The sequence below is a fragment of the Microtus pennsylvanicus genome, chromosome 18, assembly GCF_037038515.1.
Source record: "Microtus pennsylvanicus isolate mMicPen1 chromosome 18, mMicPen1.hap1, whole genome shotgun sequence".
Classification (NCBI taxonomy): domain Eukaryota; kingdom Metazoa; phylum Chordata; class Mammalia; order Rodentia; family Cricetidae; genus Microtus; species Microtus pennsylvanicus.
Genome location: NC_134596.1, coordinates 18,351,478 through 18,370,163, shown reverse-complemented (window position 1 = coordinate 18,370,163; position 18,686 = coordinate 18,351,478). Strand labels below are relative to the sequence as shown.

The following is an 18,686-nucleotide window of genomic DNA, read 5'->3' as shown; positions in this document are numbered from 1 at the left end:
CCATCACTCATGTACTCCTCTGCCATGGTGAGCTTGCCTCCCTTCTGGGGGCCTAAAGGAACACTGAGCCAACCGGAGTCCACTCACAAAGTATATCAACTTCAGGCTGTCGCCATAAACCAGTTCATTCTGCTTTGCACTTTTTCCAAGTTTAAAAAAAAAATCAGGAAGAGAACTATAAGAGTCAATTCATCATTTTCTTTCTTCTTCTCAAATACCTCTGCTAAGTTTGGCAGGACAATGCCACTCAAGAGTGGAAATCCACAATAATCCCCCTATGATTATAGAGGTGGTTGTCTCCTGACTGGAGTTATATTTAGTCAATCACTTTCCCTCAACAGGAATGTGCCAACACCTATTGTGACTCCCGCCCAGGACCTCTGAGCAGACCCTGTGTGGACACTGGGACCATCTATGCCAGCTGTATTGTGGGCATGTATTCATTCGTGTGCCTCTTGTCCTGACCAACGGCTTCCAGCAGGGTACTGGCCAGGCTCAGGGGACATCTTACAACATCTGGAGACATGTTTCTTTACGAAACAGCAGGAGTGAAGGGTGTGGAGCAGTGGCCCAGTGAGTACGAGTGCTTCTTGTGTAAGCATAAGGATGTGAGTTCAAATATCAGCACCCAGGTTAAAAGCCAGCCGCGGCCACGCCCACCTGCCATCTCCACACTGCTGAGAGCAGAAGGAGGAGGATTGCTGGGGGTTGCTAGGTATCACTCTAACTACGGATTCCGTGATAGACCCTGCTTCAAAGGACCAAGGCAGAGAGTCGGGACTCCAGGTGTTTTACACACACACACACACACACCAGAAAAGAGTGGGTCTCGGGGTATCTTGTAGGTAGAGACCAGAGCTACTATGGTGCATGAAGCATGCTGTATGCACAAGGCAGCCACTTACCACAACCAAAGCATCCATAATGATAAACACACTGAGGCCAAAGAAAGTGGTCGTAAACTCCACACAGGCAGACTCGTAGACTTTACAAGCTTGTTATTTTTGTCTCCGGGCCCTAAAACACACTGGCTGCCCCACAGGAGGCGAGGGAAGGGAGGAGACAAGGAAGAGAAGGGGTGGACGACAGCATCCTCCCTAGAGAAACAACGGCGGCCATAGCCGGGTTTGCGGGAACCAGCTGTGTAGAGTCTCTCTACACAGTTTCCCAACACTTCTCTGGACCGAGTCCAGTTGTTAATGTCAAATCAGATGCTTCTGTGTACATTTTCTCCATCTTCTAGTCAGTAACCACCATGGCAAAGCCTATCAGTCTTCCCGTCCTTCCCCAAGGGCACACCATGGATGTCTTCCATGTTAACCTTCACCCTTATTGCTAGAACTGAAGCAGTCTGACCAAAACACACTCACACACTCAAATTGCAGTCCTTGATTCTATTGTCCCTGGTGGCAGGGGACCTGGGCTGGTCTCATCCCAGCTGCCAACTAAACCTGCTGAGTTAAACAAGCACACAGTTCCTACGGCACCCTCCACACTGTTCCTCTCTCTCTCTCTTCTACGTTGCCTCCAGAGAGAACACACACACAAGAGAGAGATGTCATGTCACTTCAGGTCAGCTTACTGTCCCCCACACACAGCCCATCCTGGGCCAGCATCTCCCAGTGTCTGCCCTTGACAACTGTGGACCAAAGGACACGTATGGAGAAGACTGGGGACAGGGATCTGCCTTCTCTCCCTTGCCAGTCAAGCCACACATCACATTGGAAAACTTTGGGTTCTGAGGAAAAGCCCAGCTGCTCTGTGGTCACTTAGGCAGTCAGCTTTGGGTCGGTGTGACATACTTTCTAGAAGACCATAACGGCTGGCCCTGGTCCTAAGAGGCCAGAGAGCAGCCTTGCCATGATGTCTGCAGTTATGTCCTCCTCCTGCGCAGGGATGGGAAGTGGCCACACTGTCCATTTCTTGGCAGTATTGGCGCTTTGATATTGACCCTTTTCCCTCATAGGGCCAAGCAATCTCGAGAGTGTCAACACCTTGCTCCAACACAAACTAACCATGTATACCCCACATTCATATCCTCCTGGGCCGCTAGTCACTTGTCCTAATCACCCTAGGACCAGGTGTCAGATTTGAGACAGTTCTACACCTGAGAACACCCGGCTGTCATTCAAGCAGGCCCCCTGAGTCTGTTTGCCCACCTTACCTTCTCTTCCTGCAGACACCAAGGAAAAAGATCCAGCCACATCCTCACGGCCTTTCCTCCCTCAGTCTCCTCCCCACACGGCCAGGGCCAACTGTTGATAGAAAGCTCACAGTTAGATGTCTACATCTGCCTATAAGCAAACCTGAAACTCTTCCAACAATGCCACATCTGCCCAGTTGGTCAAAGGGGACAGAACCACTGGCCTTAGTTCATACCATGCTCATGTGGGCTTAGGTCACAGTCCCTGTCAATGCTGGCAGCCTGGAGAGGCGAGGACACAATGCTCACACTGACAGGAAGTTGCACTCGCTGTCCTTTCTCTCCTGGTTCACAGAAGAGTCCTGGAGCAGCTAAAACCCCCAAGCTAACCCAACAGAGCCAGATTTGAACCTCAGCCATAATTGTAGGTTCTTCCTCCACTGTTGGATCATCTTCCTTATGGACACTGTAATGCATCCAAAACAAGTGACCCTTTTTTTTTTTCTGGAACCAGCAAGGACCACACAGAAAATACACCAGTAAAATGTGACTATTTTACCAATCCCAGGAGCTTTGCACATGATGTGATCTACTGTCCACAGACCCTCCCTGATGACACCCAGTTGCTGGCCAGTAGTGTAGAGGACAATGGTGTTTAGCAAACCAAGTGCAGAGAAGCAGCCCTAAGGCAAGGGAGCCTGGAAACCATTCCCTGGAAGACTGGCAGAGCTGCTGTGTGGTGTTTACAGCTGTGCAACCGAGCCATGAAGGAGGTAAAAGGTACATTGTTCCCAGCCCAGCTGCCCCTCAGGGAGGACTTTATAGTGTGGCCCTGGCGGCCTTGACAGGAAAATGGGGCCTGGGAAGTGTGGGAACTCTCAGACTCACTGGTGCCTGAAGCCGGCCTTCCTGCCAGAAGCCAGCAGGCTCATTAAGGTTTTCCACCAGTGTGGAGGAAAACGGCATTTCCCAGAGCCCTCTCTGGAAGAGAGTCACCTCCTGATGTGGCTGCATAGACACTGTCCCCACGGCAGCAGGGGAAATTAGAAGAAAGTGCTTGACTTTAAGTTTGCTTCCTGAGGAGGTGGGTCTTCTCCAGTGGGTTCCAGTGAAATTATGAAGATATACCAGATGTGCGTGTGTGTGTGTGTGTGCGAGAGAGAGAGAGAGAGAGAGAGAGAGAGAGAGAGGAGAGAGAGAGAGAGAGAGAGAGAGAGAGAGAGAGAGAGATTAGGGCAGAGGCTCCAGCCATAATTCGGAGGTCAGAGGACAACCTTCCGGAGTCAGTTTTCTCTGTGGGTCCCTAGGAGAGAACCCAAGTCATCGGGGCCTCCCATGTTGGTCATTCCAGACCAAAGGAACAAATGTGGCAATTCTCCTGCCCTGCAGTGTGGAGGGACAGGACTCTAACGGGCATGCGTTGTTGGACCAAGTGGCCAAATTAAAGCAAGACAATGAGATGAAAATGCTGCATCTGTGGGAACTAGTGATGAGCCCTGCCCTGTGGCACATGGTTGTGAATGAAACACACACTGCAGCTGGGTGTGTGGCATGTGCCTTTAATCCCAGCATTGCAGAGGCAGAGGCGGACGGGTCTCTGTGATTGGTGTGTTCTCTGAGATCTGGGTGAAGGGTGTGTGGGAGCTCAATGTAGCATCCGAGTCTTCGAAACTCTTGCAAATTTTAAATGAACTCCAAGGTTTTTAGGTTTGTTTCAGATCTAGTCTTTGGACACAGACATAGAACCTCCCATGACTGGAGGGTCATCTGGCATCCAGTTGAGATCAGGTGTGGGGGGGACACCTTGGAATCCGGGGAAGTTCATCACTCCTGCCAAACTCCTCACATCCACGTGAGGTTCCAGATACCCCTGCACAGTGGGGAGCAGGCGAACCAGAAGAGGAGGAAGGAGAAGGCAAAGGCATCAGTCTCACACCCAACTACTAAACACAATTCTCCAGCAGATGCCACACACGCAAGAGCGCACGTGTGCCATAAACTGGACTCCATGGGTATTTTAGCAGGGCACGACTCAGTTTTCTTTAAGGGACTGGGAGTGTGATCACGCTCCAGGGAGTATATGGGCAACACAAATTGGACTTGGTTTTTTTCTTTTTTGTGGAGGGGGGTCACAAGGGTTGGGGGAGCAGACCTGGGAGGACTGGAAAGTGAGTGTGATGGGGTGCATTCTATGAAATTCCCAAATAAGCAATAAAAATATTGTGTTGGAAAAAACAATGGGGGACTCAAAGTTGGGTGGATTGGGAAGGGGGAGAGGGTCTTGGGGAAGATGGGAGTAAATATCAAATTACAACATATAAAATTCTTAGAGAACTAATTTTTAGAAAAAGAAAAGAAAAATCATGTCATTCACCAGATCAACTCTGGGTTCAGAAAGCTGTGAGGAAGGAGAAATAGAAGAGAGGACAATGAAAAACCTAGACACATAAAGTAGGGTGCTTTGGGGTATGTTAAGCCAGGGTGGGAGGTGGGGAATTGAGCATTGGGGGCGATCCTGACAACCTGCTTGATGTTAGTCTGGAAACATGGAGTCAGGGTGGGACAAGGGAATGGGACAGACAAAGGAGATATCTAGAGTGAACCCCATGCCAGTGACTCTCTCCAAGAAGAGGCCACCATGTAGCCGGCAACTGTGCCTAGGGGCCTTCCCGTCTTCTCTCCTCTGGTTGGCCATCGCCTGGTGCAGGGTCTTCTCCTGTCCTCACCTGCCCTTGCCACCCTGCAACAAGGTAAGGATGCTCTCAGAGGATCAACCTTATTCTCCAGATTCACCTGCCAACCAGGTCTCTCAGGAAACTGGGGGACTGGGCATGGGGGAGGAGTGGAACCCCTTCTTTTGATCTTGATAGTCTTCTTCTGTAAAATGGTATGGTTTCTCCCAGGCTTCCCAGGGCCTACAGAGCCCACAGGGTACTCAATAGAGCTACCAGGTGCAGCACATCCTGGAGCCTTGTGGCTCCCTTTGTGGCCTGGATGGCAGTGAACAGAGATGAATCTCAAGAAGCCCCCCAGATAGAGAAGCCTCCTCCATAGGGACACCAGGGCTCTCTGAAACTTCTACTACAAGATCCTTGAGGACAGGGGGCTCGAAGAGGAGGCCCTGGAGTCAGGCTTGATTTGAAATTCTATCCCCACCCTGCTTTAATGTGTTTCCCGCCTGAGCTCCGGATTTTTCCCAGCTGTGCTCCCTCCCTTCTAGCCGCTGTGAGGTTGGATTAAATGAGGCCATTTGGGCGGCTACCTTTATTCTTATTACTATCATGGCTTCAAAGTTCTCTGCCACCTGGGGAAGTGATTTACCACTGGGGGTCACCTCCAGTCTCCTGCAGGGTCCATGCTGCCTCGCTGTGGTCACACTGTGCTCTGACGCTAAACTAGCCTAAGCCCGCTATGTTCCTGACCCTGTCACGCTGCTTCCCTCACAGGCTCTCATACCCAGACTCGGGGTCCTTTCTCTCTTGAGGCCTTCTAGGGGTCTCTTGCCAGTATCAACCTGGACACGGCTGGATTAATGCATTGATGCTCAAAGAAGTAGGCATTCAATCAGATCAGAAAGTCCCCTTTAAAAGAAAAGAGCCTGTCCTCCCACTTTTGCAGGCGCTCTTCTCCCAACGGAAGCTAGTGACTGTGGACCCCTAGAGTCCCTGGTAGAGTGGAGTGAACTGGAGTTAGGGGAGTCTGCAGGGCAAAAGGGAGATTTGTAACGTTCTATGTGACTTTCCTGCTACAATCCCATAGTTCCCCTTAGTCAAAGCCTCGTGGCTGCATGTCATTTCCTGGCTATCTTAGTGAAATAGACCTCATCTCACCGCGGCACGTTGTTTTTTTAAACTGGACTCCTGTGGGACTCGGGAAGCCTTAAGCAGAAACGCTGTGCAGCGCCCGAAGGGAAGTGCAGCAGCGCCATCTAGTGGCCACTAGGACGCCGTGCCGAACCATACTAAGGAAAACCGTGGTGCCTCTGGACTGTGCCTTTGGTCTTTGCAGCCTTAAACCCACCAACCTTTGCTTCCACCTCCGTAAGAAACGCAGAAGCCAGCGGGGGTCATGGCAGGGAAGCCACAGAGACAGCTGACCTGGGCTTGTGGGAGCCATGGACTCTGGAACAACAGTTAGGGAGCCTGCATGGGACCGACCTAGGCCCTCTGCATGTGTGTGACAGTTGGGTAGCTTGGCCTGTGTGTAAGGCTCCTAGCAGTGAGATCAGCACCTCTCCCTGGCACTTAGCTGGCTTTGGGGAACCTGTTCCCCATGAGGGGTTGCCTTCCCCAGCCTTGATACAGGGAGAGGAGCTCGGTCCTGCCTCAACTCAATGTGCCATGTGTTCAAGTCCAGGGGGAGACTGCCCTTTTCTGAATGGAGATGGAGGAGAAGTGGATGGGGATGAAGTAGGTGGGAAGGTAGGGGTCTGGAGGAGAGGAGGGAGGGAAGCTGCAGTTAGTATATAAAATAAATGAAAAAAATGTTATTTAAAATTTAAACACACACACACACAAAAGCAAACTGTTCACAAAACCTATACTGTTTGGTATTGTTAAGGATCCTAAAGGGGTCACTGTAACCAGGTTCCCTTGATTTTCAGGCTGGTCATGGGAAGGAGCTGGCCAGCCCAGGACACCTGGTGCAGGTCACCGAGGCCTTCCTACAGAAACTTTCTCCAGTAGAAACGCAGAGAGCACACAGCCCTCACCCGGAACAGCCCTCTGGTCTCCGATGCTCACAGTCTGGAGCCTAGGAATCTGCATTCCTACCTAGGCTTCTCCCTGTGGGCCTCCAAAGTTCGCCTGGTCTGCTCTGCTCTTGCTACTGGCTGTACTGGCAGAGTTCTGGGCTCCTCTGCCTGCAACTCTTTAGGAAAAGCCAGGGACGAGAGGGGCCAACAACACTTAGCAAGGGGCATGTCTTCTCTAACCCATGCAGGAGGCAGGACCACCAGGAGGTAAAGGCAGGGCCAGCCTTTGGTTGACAAAGACCACAAGACAAATGCAGCAGCCAGGTGACCAGTGAAGCCTGTGCCCGCACCATCTGCATTCTAAGAATCTTGGCAAGACTGTCGCCAGAGGTGTCCCACGCTAAGACTTACCTACACAGCACAGTTCCTGCGCTGGTCCAGCCAGCGCCATCCCACCCATCTTTCCGTACACTACAGTCCCCAACATCCTAAATTTGACACTTAGGCCACTAAGTGCACTCATCCTATCAGGAGTGGTCAGTACGGAGACGCCGCCCTCTGGAGCACGCAGACACACTGGAAAATCAATGCTGGCGCTAAGCATTAGAAGCAGCACCTACGGCCCATAAAAGGGTTCTGATTGGTTTAAAATGGAAAGGAGAAGAGCTGGGCAGTGGTGGCACACAGCTTTAATCCCAGCCCTTGGGAGGCAGAGGCAGGTGGATCTCTGTGAGTTCGAGGCCAGCCTGGTCTACAAGTGCTGGTTCCAGGACAGGCTCCAAAACTACAAAGAAACCCTGTCCCGAAAAACCGAAAAGAAAAAAAAATGCAGTCTATCCTGGATAAAATTTAACATTTTACCACTTTAGTAGCAAAAATGTAATTTTTACTGTCTTTATGTAGGGAAAGCTCCCAAAGGCAAAAGTCTCCAGGACCCTCAAAGGTTGTGACAGTTCTCCAACGGGCACAATTAGAGTGCCCTCAAGGCTGGGACAAGTTTAATCTTCTGGAAGCCCCACCTATCCTCCCTTCTTAGTTAGAGCTCCCTAAAGGAGCAGAATTCATAGAATATATACATTAAAGGGGGAGGGGGTTATTGTCACTCATAGGCTGTGGTCTGGCTGGAAGCTGCCAGGGCTGTGCATGATGTGCAGAGGAGAGAAGCAAGCCGGAGGGAACCACATGAAGAACAGGAAGAGTGGTCCAGTCCCCGTTCTCATCCCGACCATGTCCGTGTCGTGCCCCGCCCCCCTACCCACCGCCCCAGCTTTGGGCACCCAAGTCAGGATTGGAGAAGCTAGCAGCTTCCTGGCCGCCCCACAGGGGGCGCCTGCTGCGCTTTTGGGGGCGGGGTTATGAAGGAATTAATTTACTTATTGCCGAGTTTAAGAGGTTAGTGACAAAATTACAGCGCTGTAAAATCTGTACTCCTGATGCAGGCTTAAGATTTTTTATCAGGGAGAGAAGGCGGAGAGGAGAAAGAAGAAATTGGAAACCGGAGAAAGGAAGAGAACGAGAAGCAGCAATCACAGAAGGCCCTGTTGAGACGTCTCCACTGTATTTTCTAGATCACATCACTCAAATTTGGGAAGTGGGGTGGACCAGCCTAGCCTCTTTTAAAAGCAAATGCGCTCTGTTACGCCACGTACAGACGCTCAGGAGCTCTCGCTTTCTTTCCCTGGGGGAGTTCGTAGCGCCGGGAAGGTGGAGAGGATCTCACGGGACTTTGCAAGATGCGGGTTAGAGCTCCGGAGCAAGCGCGGGCGGCCTTGGTTTGTGAGAGGCTGCCATCGTGTGGCAACTGCAGGCATTGCTTCCGGAACCCAGGAGCGCTTGCCTTGAGCGGATTGGTTTTTGTTCTCATTGAGTCTTGTTTGGTTTTTTTGTTTTTTGTTGTTGTTGTTTTGTTTTGTTTTTTTTTTTTTTTTTTTGGATTTTCGAGACAGGGTTTCTCCGTAGCTTTTGGTTCCTGTCCCGGAACTAGCTCTTGTAGACCAGGCTGGCCTCGAACTCACAGAGATCCGCCGAGACCTGCTGACAACTAGTGTTTAGAGGAAAACGAGATTCAAATGATGTTGCTATCCCGCTTCTGACTTCTCCAGGACACCGCCCAAGCCTTCGCTGGAGGGGGGAAGAGGGAGGCGGGACGAGACAGAGATGCCTAAGGATTCTTATCAGTGAAAGCAATCAGCAGGTTCTTTACAAAAAGCAGCCTCCAGGCACGGCGCTAGCGTCCCACCATCATCTTGTAAGATGTCAATTGTATCTTACCCTTGCTCCAGGTTGGACCACGTGTTTAGAGCTCCGGAAGCCCTGTGTGTGCAAGGTACCAGCCTAACACCAAGCAGATGCTCAGCTAATAGCAGCTTACCTGAAGTCCTCTGAGAAGATGGCACCCAGAAGTGGCCTGAGTCCCAGAGCTCGGGAGAGGACTGCCTAGGGTTTCAGGAGACCCTAGGGAAAGCTATGCCACCTCGGGAAGAGCGGTCACAAAGCAGAATAGCCAAATGGAAAGACGGAAACTGCAAGTAACATGTAACTTCATGGTCGCTATGGGGGATGGGAACGGGAGGGGGCGCACAAGGGCATTAGTTGGTACCAACTGGGTCACAGGCAGGACTTAAGCCGGTAAAGGCCACCACCAGCTCAGTTCCTGTGGCCCACATGGCCAGGAGTGTGAGCCCAGGAACGACGATGGAGGTGCGACCAGCCGTGAGGCAAGAAGGGATATTCGGGCATGCGCAAGCCTCCGCTCTTCCGGTAAACTACAGGAAGAAAGAAGTACGGTCCTCTTTGGGGGTGACACTGGAATGTGACGAATCACCTGGACTGGACTCTGCCATTCAGAAGGGCAGAGTTTGGAACCATGGTGAAGCTTGGGGTAAGTATGGCGTACAACCTAGTCCTAATTACACACGCGTGAGCGTAAACTGTGCAGGTCGGAACTAAATACAAACACCCTCTGGAATCCCACTGGGACAGGTCCTAGGACAGCACCCCACGCCAGGAACTGAGACTCTCCGGTGTTTGGTAGAAAGTGATGCCTATGGACAGGATTTGCAGACTCTCCTTAAAGGCGAGCCCATCTCTAGATGACACACAGTACCTGATGTGCAAATAGTTGTTAAACTGTGCCATTGAGGGGGGAAGGGGAGGACATTGACAAGGGAAAGCAGGTTTTCATGTTTGGTGACACCGGCAACTTTTGAAAACATACTTTTCATGAGCCGTTGAATCCCCAAATGGGGAACCTGTAAATGAAGGGAACACGGTAAGGAATGAGGTGGCACCTTTACCGTGTACCAGTTAAAGGCTTCTGTCCCCGGCATCGGCTCTTGGGCTATCTTCTAGGGTTGTTGGTCCATACATGTCCACCAGGACCAACAAGGCTTGGAACTGCACAGCGTCTGGCCCGACATTACCCATCGATAGGCAACAGGCTAGGTCTATTATTATTTCCTGGATTGGAAACTGTTATGCCCAAATCTGTGAAGTCCCCCAAAAGCCAACAAGGAGACCAAGTCCCATATGTAAAAGCAAACAGCCTTTATTTTATGCAAGTTTGCAAACTCAGTCTCTCCACATATCCAATATATTGGAATAAACGGAGAGCCCCGAGCTCAGTTAGAGTAGAATTTTTATAGTAGTAAAGGTGGGGGTGAGGGGTTTCTGAGGTTCAGGACCCCTGATTGGCTGACATTTGTCTAGGGGTGTCCTGGTGAGTGTGTGCTGGCAAGTGATCCTATCTACAGCGGTTGGAACGTTAGGCATTTCCTTTGAATGGTCTGTTCTTGGGTGGTGGTCAGGTAATCTCAGTTTATGGTCCTTCCTGCAACCAGGTATTGCTTCAGGGTAAACTACTGAGACTCTGGTGGCTGAGTCCTACTCTGGCAGGTGATAATAGTTGGAAGTAAAGAACTTTCTTTGGGTGATCTGCTCATATTTAGCTTATCATGGCTGGCTCCTACAGGGAGTATCTCAGTAACTAAGCAACAGTCTAGCATGTAGAAGGCCCTGGGTCTGATCTGCAGAACTCCCTCCCCAGCATTCAGTAAACTGAGGCAGAAGGTTGGCTAGTACAAGACCAACTAGGGCTACATAGCAAGATCAAAAACAGACAAAACACCCTAAAGTACTTTTTTATTTTCATTTTTTAAATGGAGCATCATAGCACTGCTTATCAACTCTGTATCTCCACATCCCAGAGCACCCCTGAGCGCCACTTCTGATGCCTGGCACTGCGTGGTCATGACCACTGTATGACATATGTTGGGGGGCAGGGAGCATCCCATCCTGGTCTTGATTTGCATTTCCAGTACCACTAAGGCTTTCCACAAACCTGCCATCCTCATACTTACTAGCTTCCCTGGTTCTGCCTTCCCTCTGCCTGCTCATGGTCAAGAATCACAAAGAACTGTGAAGGGGACTTGACAGATGGAAAATGATGTTACTAGAATTAGCCAGTTCCATTCAGCAGTCCTTGAACCTTCACGGGAGCACCTGGATTGCTGCGGCCACTTACACTGCTTTCTCTCCTGCTTCCACAGCAATATTTTGTGCCCGGAAATAGAGGAAGAGTCAAGAGCAAAAACATGTGTCTCTCACTGTGATGGTTACTCTCAGTTGTCAACTTGACTACATCTGGAATTAACTAAAACCCAAAAATGGAGAGGGAAGCCTGAGAGGGATTTTTGCTTAATTTGAAGTGGGATGATCCATGTCTAATCCTAATCTATGAAGTGGGAAGATACATCTTGGGAGGTAGGAAGACCCACCTCTGATCTGGGTCACACCTTCTCCTGGAAACCTATATAAGGACACGGAAGAAGGATGCTTGTTCTCTTTGCCTGCTTGCTCTCATTCTCACTGACAAGTCCATTCCTTCACTAGCATTAGAGCCCACACCTTCAGGATTCTGTCATATACTGAAGGCCAGCTGAGATATACGGATTCATGGACAGAACAAGTACTGAACCTTCTGTTCCTAGGCAACCATTTTTGGATTAGCAGGACCATAGCCTGTGAGTCATTCTAATGAGTGTCCTTTCTATATATAGCGAGAGATTCATTCTCTAAGTTTTGTTTCTCTAGAGAATTCCGACTAATATACACAGCTTCTCCAATGAAAGCTCAAGGACGTAATTTAAAACTCCATCTGCAGGACTGGGTAGCAGAGCCCTTGGCTAGACGTCTGTGAGGCCCTGGATTCCACTGCCTACTCCAGGTTTTGGGAGGAAGCCCTTTTTAGCTGCAGACCCGTAATAGTCTACAAAGAAAACTGCAAACTCAGACATCCGGATTGTCTCCTGTAAACAGAATGTATGCGTTCTTAAAAAGAACAGAACCAACGGGATGTGATCCATGTGTACACATGTACCGTCTTAGTTAGTGTTCTATGGTTGTGAAGAGACACCATGACCAAGACAACATATACAAGAAAGCATTTCATTGGAGGCTTGCTTACAGCTTCGGGGGATTAGTCCATTATCATTACAGCAGGGAGCAGGGAGGCATGGTGCTGGAGAAGTAGCTAAGAGCTACATCCTAACCAATAGGCAGAGAGTAGAGAGAGACATTGGACCTGGCATGGGCTTTTAAAACCACAAAGCCCACCCCAGTGACATATCTCCTCCAATAAGGCCACACCTCATAATCCTTCCCAAACCATTCCAATACCTGGGGACCAAGCATTCAAACAAATGAACTTATGGGGCCATTCTTGTTCAAGCCCCCACAGACTTGGGTCATATCATAATGCAAAATGCATTTAGTCCAAGTTCAAGAGTCCCTGTAGTCTTGCAGTCTCAATAAAGTTTTAAAGCCCAAAGTCTCTTCTGAGACTCAAGGCAATCTCTTAACTGGAATCTCCTATAAAATCAAAAAGCAAATTACATACTTCCAACATTCAATGGCACAGGATATACATTACCATTTCAAAAGGGAAGAAAGGGGGGCATTGTGAGGAAATACTGGACCAAAGCAAGACTGAAACCCAGCTGGGCAAACTCCAAACTCTGCCTCTTCACATCTGATGTCAAAGGCTCTTTGGATCGCCAACTCCTTCCAGTTTCGTTGACAACCTCACACTTCTCTCTCTTGGGCTGGTTCCACTCCCTGTTAGCAGCTCTTCTTGGCAGGTATCCCACAGCTCTGGCATCTCCAACATCTTGGAGTCTCCAATGTAATTCAGACATTGCCTCCACACTCACACAGTCATCGCTAAGGGTCTCCATACAGAGAGACCCTTGCCCCATACCTGGTCTCTGCAACTTTCTCTAACCACAGAGGAACATTCCACAGTCCCTTTCCTGTATATTCCTTGATAAAGCTTTGTGGCCAAAGCTGCTAAATTCTTCTGCTTGCTGGAGCTATAACCTTCCCCTCCCACACCCCCATTTGATTTTCATTTGCCTAAACTTTCCTCATTATTTTTGTTGTTGATGCTGCTGTTGCTGTTGTTGTTGTTGTTGTTGTTGTTGTTGTTGTTGAAGCCTAGGAAATCCCTTGGACCTTTTCTTTCACAGGTTGAAGGATTAGCTGGGTGTGTCCTGCACAGAGGTTACCACTCCCTCCATTCCATTTAGAAACAAGCCTTTTTTTTTTTAACAACCTGAGCACAGAACTTGGCTCCCACATTACACTTTCTGGTGTTCCCTTTCTTCTCAAACTGTACATTTTGTGTTTCTCATTGTAGATTGCAGAAGAGTGGTCACTAATGACCACATGACACAGTCACTACTAGACAGTCTTGAAATCTCCTCTGCCAAGAGTAGCCATACAAAACTCTGCAACTATGCTCAGGCAGATTTTTAAAACAAGGACAATAATCAGTCGCATTCTTTGCCAAAATATCACAAGAATGATATCTAGGCCACCTGCTAATAATAGTTCTTCCCCAGAAACTTGAAGAGCTGGGCCTACACAGTTCCACATATCTTCAACACCACTGTCCTCCACGCTCCTACTAGGATGGCCCATTAAGCCAGGCTTAAAGCATCCAACCACTTTTCTTGTACCATATTCCTCCAACAAACAGCATGGTCAGCTTGTCACAGCAATACTCCACTCCTGGTACCAACTGCTGTCTTACTGTTCTATTGCTGTAAGAAGACACCATAACCAAGGCAACTTATACAACAAAGCATTTAGTTGGGAGCCTGCTTATAGCTTCATTATCATCATGATATGGAGTGGGATGGCAGGTAGGCAGGCATGATACTAGAGAAGGAGCTGAGAGCTTTATATCCTGATCCACAGGCAGCAGACAGAGAGAAACTAGGCTTGTCATGGACTTCAAACCCCACCCCACTCCATCTCCACTGACACACTTCCTCCAACAAAACCACACCTACTTCAGCAAACCTTCCCAAACAGTTCTACTAACTGGGGACCTAACATTTAAAGATATGTGTATATGGGGGTGGGGGAGGAATTCTCATTCAAACCACATAGATAGATAGATAGATAGATAGATAGATAGATAGATAGATAGATAGATAGATAGACAGGTGATAGATAGATAGATAGATAGGTGATAGATAGATAGATAGGTGATAGATAGATAGATAGATAGATAGATAGATAGATAGATAGATAGATGTAGGTAGGTAGATAGGTGATAGATAGATAGATAGATAGATAGATAGATAGATAGATAGATAGATAGATAGATAGATAGAGTAGGTAGATAGGAGATAGATAGATAGATAGATAGATAGATAGATAGATAGATAGATAGATAGATAGATAGATGAGATGAGCAGAGAGACAGAAAGATAGATGATAGAATAATTTAGTAGGTCAGCTTTAGGTAGAAACAATAGCAGGGTAACTCTTAAGAGCTGAGAACTAGTAGCTACTCAGTCCCTGAGGCTGGTGTCTCAGCAGTAGGAGTCCCACAATTGCTGTCTCTCATTTAAAGTGGAACTGGTAGTTTCTCAGTCCACAAGGCTGGGTACCTCAGCAGGCCCAATGCCCAATCTGGTGTTTGAGATCTAGAAGGTTCCTGGGGAAACATTGGTCTTAGTCCACAACGAAAGCCTGGAAACGCTGGAAACAATGGGCAAATCCACTCAGCGACAGGAGGGAGGCCAAGTGAGCAGATGGCAAATGATCTTTCTACCACATCCCTTTTACCTCTGCACTGCTACCTGAAGGTGCCACCCACAATCAGGGCAGGTCTTGTCACATCAGTCAGGCCAGGCACTTCTTAGGTGAAGTTCCCTTTGATTCTAATTTATGGCAAGTTGGCATTAAAATTGAACAAGTTACACAGGAGTCGTCTATATGATATAAAAAACTGTAAAAATTAAACACTAATAAAAAGCCACTAGATAAACTGGCCAATGAACTAAACAAATACTTCTCAAAAGAAGAAACACAAATAGCCAATAAATACTCTAAAAAGTTCCCAGTTTCCTTGGCAGTCAGGGAACTGCAAATTAGACGCAATAACCTTAATAGTATTGTTCTAGCTAAAGCTAGAACTCAATCCCAAAGCCCATCAGCCGGTAGGTGAATGAATGAATAGATGCAACACCACTTATCCATGTGGTGGAATATTATTTAGTCATGAAAAAGAAAGGAGTGCTGATACACGCTACAACATAGACAGATCTCTGAATAGTGTCATGCTAGGAGAATAAAGTCAATTGCCAAAGGTCACTAAGATATGACATGCTCAGACCAGAGAATGCGGATGATGGTGATACCTAAGGATACCTAGGGATGGTGGCACAGAGCAAAGGGAAAGGATGCCAATGGACACCAGGCTTCTCTGGGAAACTGATAGGGCAGTGGTTGCAGAATCCTGAATAGCACTTCCACTGTCTCTAAATTATATTAGCAACAGCTGTTTGAAAGCAATAGGAATGCCCCCCAGGGCACTGTCATTCCAGCACTATAGAGGCCAAGACATAAAGGTGGCAAGTTTGTGTAGCCTGAGTTACACAGAACTGATGTCTTCTATAAACCAGCTCATCACATACTGACGCAAGCAAGAGCTCCTTAGTAACCCTGCACAGAAGGCACCCTGCACCAACCCCAGTGCTGGCATCCACTGTGCCCACCATGGTGGGTGCTGCTCTGGGCCAGAGAACCTCTTCTAACACTTGGTCACCTCGAAAGTCATAAAACGAAGCTATTAGTACACAGATGGTTTTATTGAATGTTAACTTTATTAAATTTCAGAGATACTTATAAGTTAATTTTCATATAAACAGGAAACACAAAATCTTCACAGTACATGGACCATGTGTTAAAGGAGGTGTGGGGTCTCACACCAAGCACCTCTCAGATGCACAGTCTGCTTCTGAGGTCTGGGTCTCCTTCGCAGATCCCACATGCAAACAGGGGCATCACAGTATTCCTGAAGGGAGCCTTCCTTACAGTAGTAGGCTCCTCCCTCTTTGCTGTGAGTATGAGAGGGATGAACACCACAGTAGAAACTCAAGATCAGCCCTCCAGACAAAGAAGCTCCCTGGAGCTAAAATCAGGGCCTTGGTTAAATCTCCCAAGCATAGCACAGGACTTGCTCAAAACAGAAAAGACACTGGGTGCATGGGTGGAAGAATGGATGGATGGATGGATGGATGGATGGATGGATGGATGGATGGATGGACGGACGGACGGACAGACAGACGGACGGACAGACAGATGGATGGTGAGAGGATGGATGGATGGATGGATGGATGGATGGATGGATGGATGGGCAAATGGATGGATGGATGGGTGGGTGGGTGGGTAAATGGGTGGATGGATGGATGGATGGATGGATGGATGGATGGATGGATGGATGGGCAAATGGATGGATGGATGGGCAAATGGATGGATGGATGGATTGGCAAATGGATGGATGGATGGATGGATGGATGGATGGATGGATGGATGGGCAAATGGATGGATGGATGGATGGATGGATGGGTGGGTGGGTGGGTGGGTGGGTAAATGGGTGGATGGATGGATGGGCAAATGGATGGATGGATGGATGGATGGATGGATGGATGGATGGATGGAAAGTTGGATGAAAGTAATGGAGGACAGACTGATAGAGGATACAGAAGTGACTCAGGGGGACTATAGGGAGATATATATTAGATAGATAGATAGATAGATAGATAGATAGATAGATAGATAGATAGATAGATAGATAGATATAAAAAGATAAATGGATAAATGAAGGGGAAGAGATGAAGAGAAGAGGTGAAGGAAGAAGAAAAGAAAGGAAAGGAGAGCTGTATGTATATATTCATGTATGTAGAGATGAGTAGAGAGCCAGGCTATTGTAGGAGACTGCTTCTTTGCTCCCGGCTGCTCAGCCCCAAAATAATCACACAAAAGCTGTATTAATTAAATCATTGCTTGGCCAATCACTTAAGTGTATTGCTAGCTAGCTCTTACATCTAGAATTAACCCATTTCCATTATTTTATATTTTACCATGAGGCTTGTAGCCTACCGGCAAGGTTCCAACTGGCGGTTCATATGTTTCCCCTCTGGTGGCTCCATGGTGTCTCCCTGACTCCGTCTACTCTCTCTATATAGAGCTCTCCCAGCCTGTCTATATTCTATTAAGCCACTGGCCAAAAGCAACTTCTTTATTCATTCACCAATAAAAGCAACACATGTACAGAAGGACCTCCCACATCACTGGGTACTTTGATGAATATGTAAGTAACTGAGGTTCCATGGCATGAGTCTTTTGACCATTCAGGAAACATAAAGTACCAGACCAGCCTTCTCTACGAGGAACCCTACCCCATGTCCAGACGGTGGAACGCAATAGGCTGAACCCACTGGGCACACAGTGGGCACCACCTGACCCTGGCATAGTGGACACCCCTGGTGTTTGCCCTCAAGGAGCTCTGAAGTGACTGGCAAGTCCCCAGAGAAGGAACTCGTCTGCCTGAAAACCTCTGGAGCTGCATTCTGAGGTCCCAACAGGGCTGAAGGCTTATCATGGGTCAGGAAAGAGATCCCTTTACACGACCCCATGCATACCATATTCCTAGGGAGTGGAAGCCATTTTACTTTACAGAGCATATTCGGCCTACCCCAGCACTGCTTCAGACTCCCTCAGCCCAGAGCCTAAAAGGTGAGCAGAGATAGGCAGGACCCATAGACAATGTCTCCAGCACCAGAGACTATTCAGGGCCACTTCAAACCCTCAGGCTCAGATCCTGATGAAGCCAGATGAGCCTCTGAGGAGTTAGGAGCTTGCCTCGCACGCTTCCGCCACAGCTCACCAGCCAGCCCAGCGACTGTCCTCTTGGCTCCCTTGCCCTCCGTCTCATCCCAGGAGGGTCTCAGGGGCATCCCAGCTTCCTCCTCTCTTTTGACACATTCTTGGTCACTCTGTGTCTCCCGTTCTTCAGAGATCCACTCCTGAAATCAGATAGTAAGCCAAAGGAGTTCACCTCAAACATTCTGATGAGGCCATCCTGGACAATACTAGACAAGAAGGGTCTAGGCTGACCTGACTGGGTTGGTCCCTATACTTCCTGCTGAGATTAAAGGCGATAAGCCGTGTTCGAACATACCAGCTAGCCACAGGGAAATGACATTTTGTCATGGGTGCACATATTAACTGGATGAACCCAAAGGACATCCCAGCCAAGACTCGAGTAGGTCAGAGCAGAGCAAGGAAGCCATGCAGTCGGCCCCAGCATTTGAGGGATGAACGGATTCAATTAAACACAAGTCAGACTACTCCAAAGCAGCTCAGGCCACACTGGGCATGCCCACACTTCTCACATCATTACCCTCCACAGTACTGAACATCGATTTATGTGATATTTATACTGCACTGGGTGCCCAGGTCATTGAGAGCTGATGCCACGTGCATGGGAGGATG

At 48.5% G+C, this 18,686-nt stretch overlaps 1 protein-coding gene across 2 annotated transcripts in view; it reads right to left on the bottom strand.

The window, feature by feature from the left end:
- Nucleotides 1-2,050: 2,050 nt before the first annotated feature.
- LOC142837624 (protein FAM169B-like) overlaps nucleotides 2,051-18,686 on the bottom strand; it is a 92,710-nt gene continuing 76,074 nt past the window's right edge. The window contains exon 9 of one of the 2 annotated variants that reach the window (XM_075952809.1): nucleotides 2,051-2,255. In XM_075952809.1, the coding sequence (XP_075808924.1) occupies nucleotides 2,226-2,255 (30 nt within the window). In that variant the 3' untranslated portion in view covers nucleotides 2,051-2,225. Of the gene's footprint in view, nucleotides 2,256-15,992; nucleotides 18,218-18,686 lie in introns of those variants that run through there. The other variant, XM_075952808.1, reaches the window with a different exon arrangement.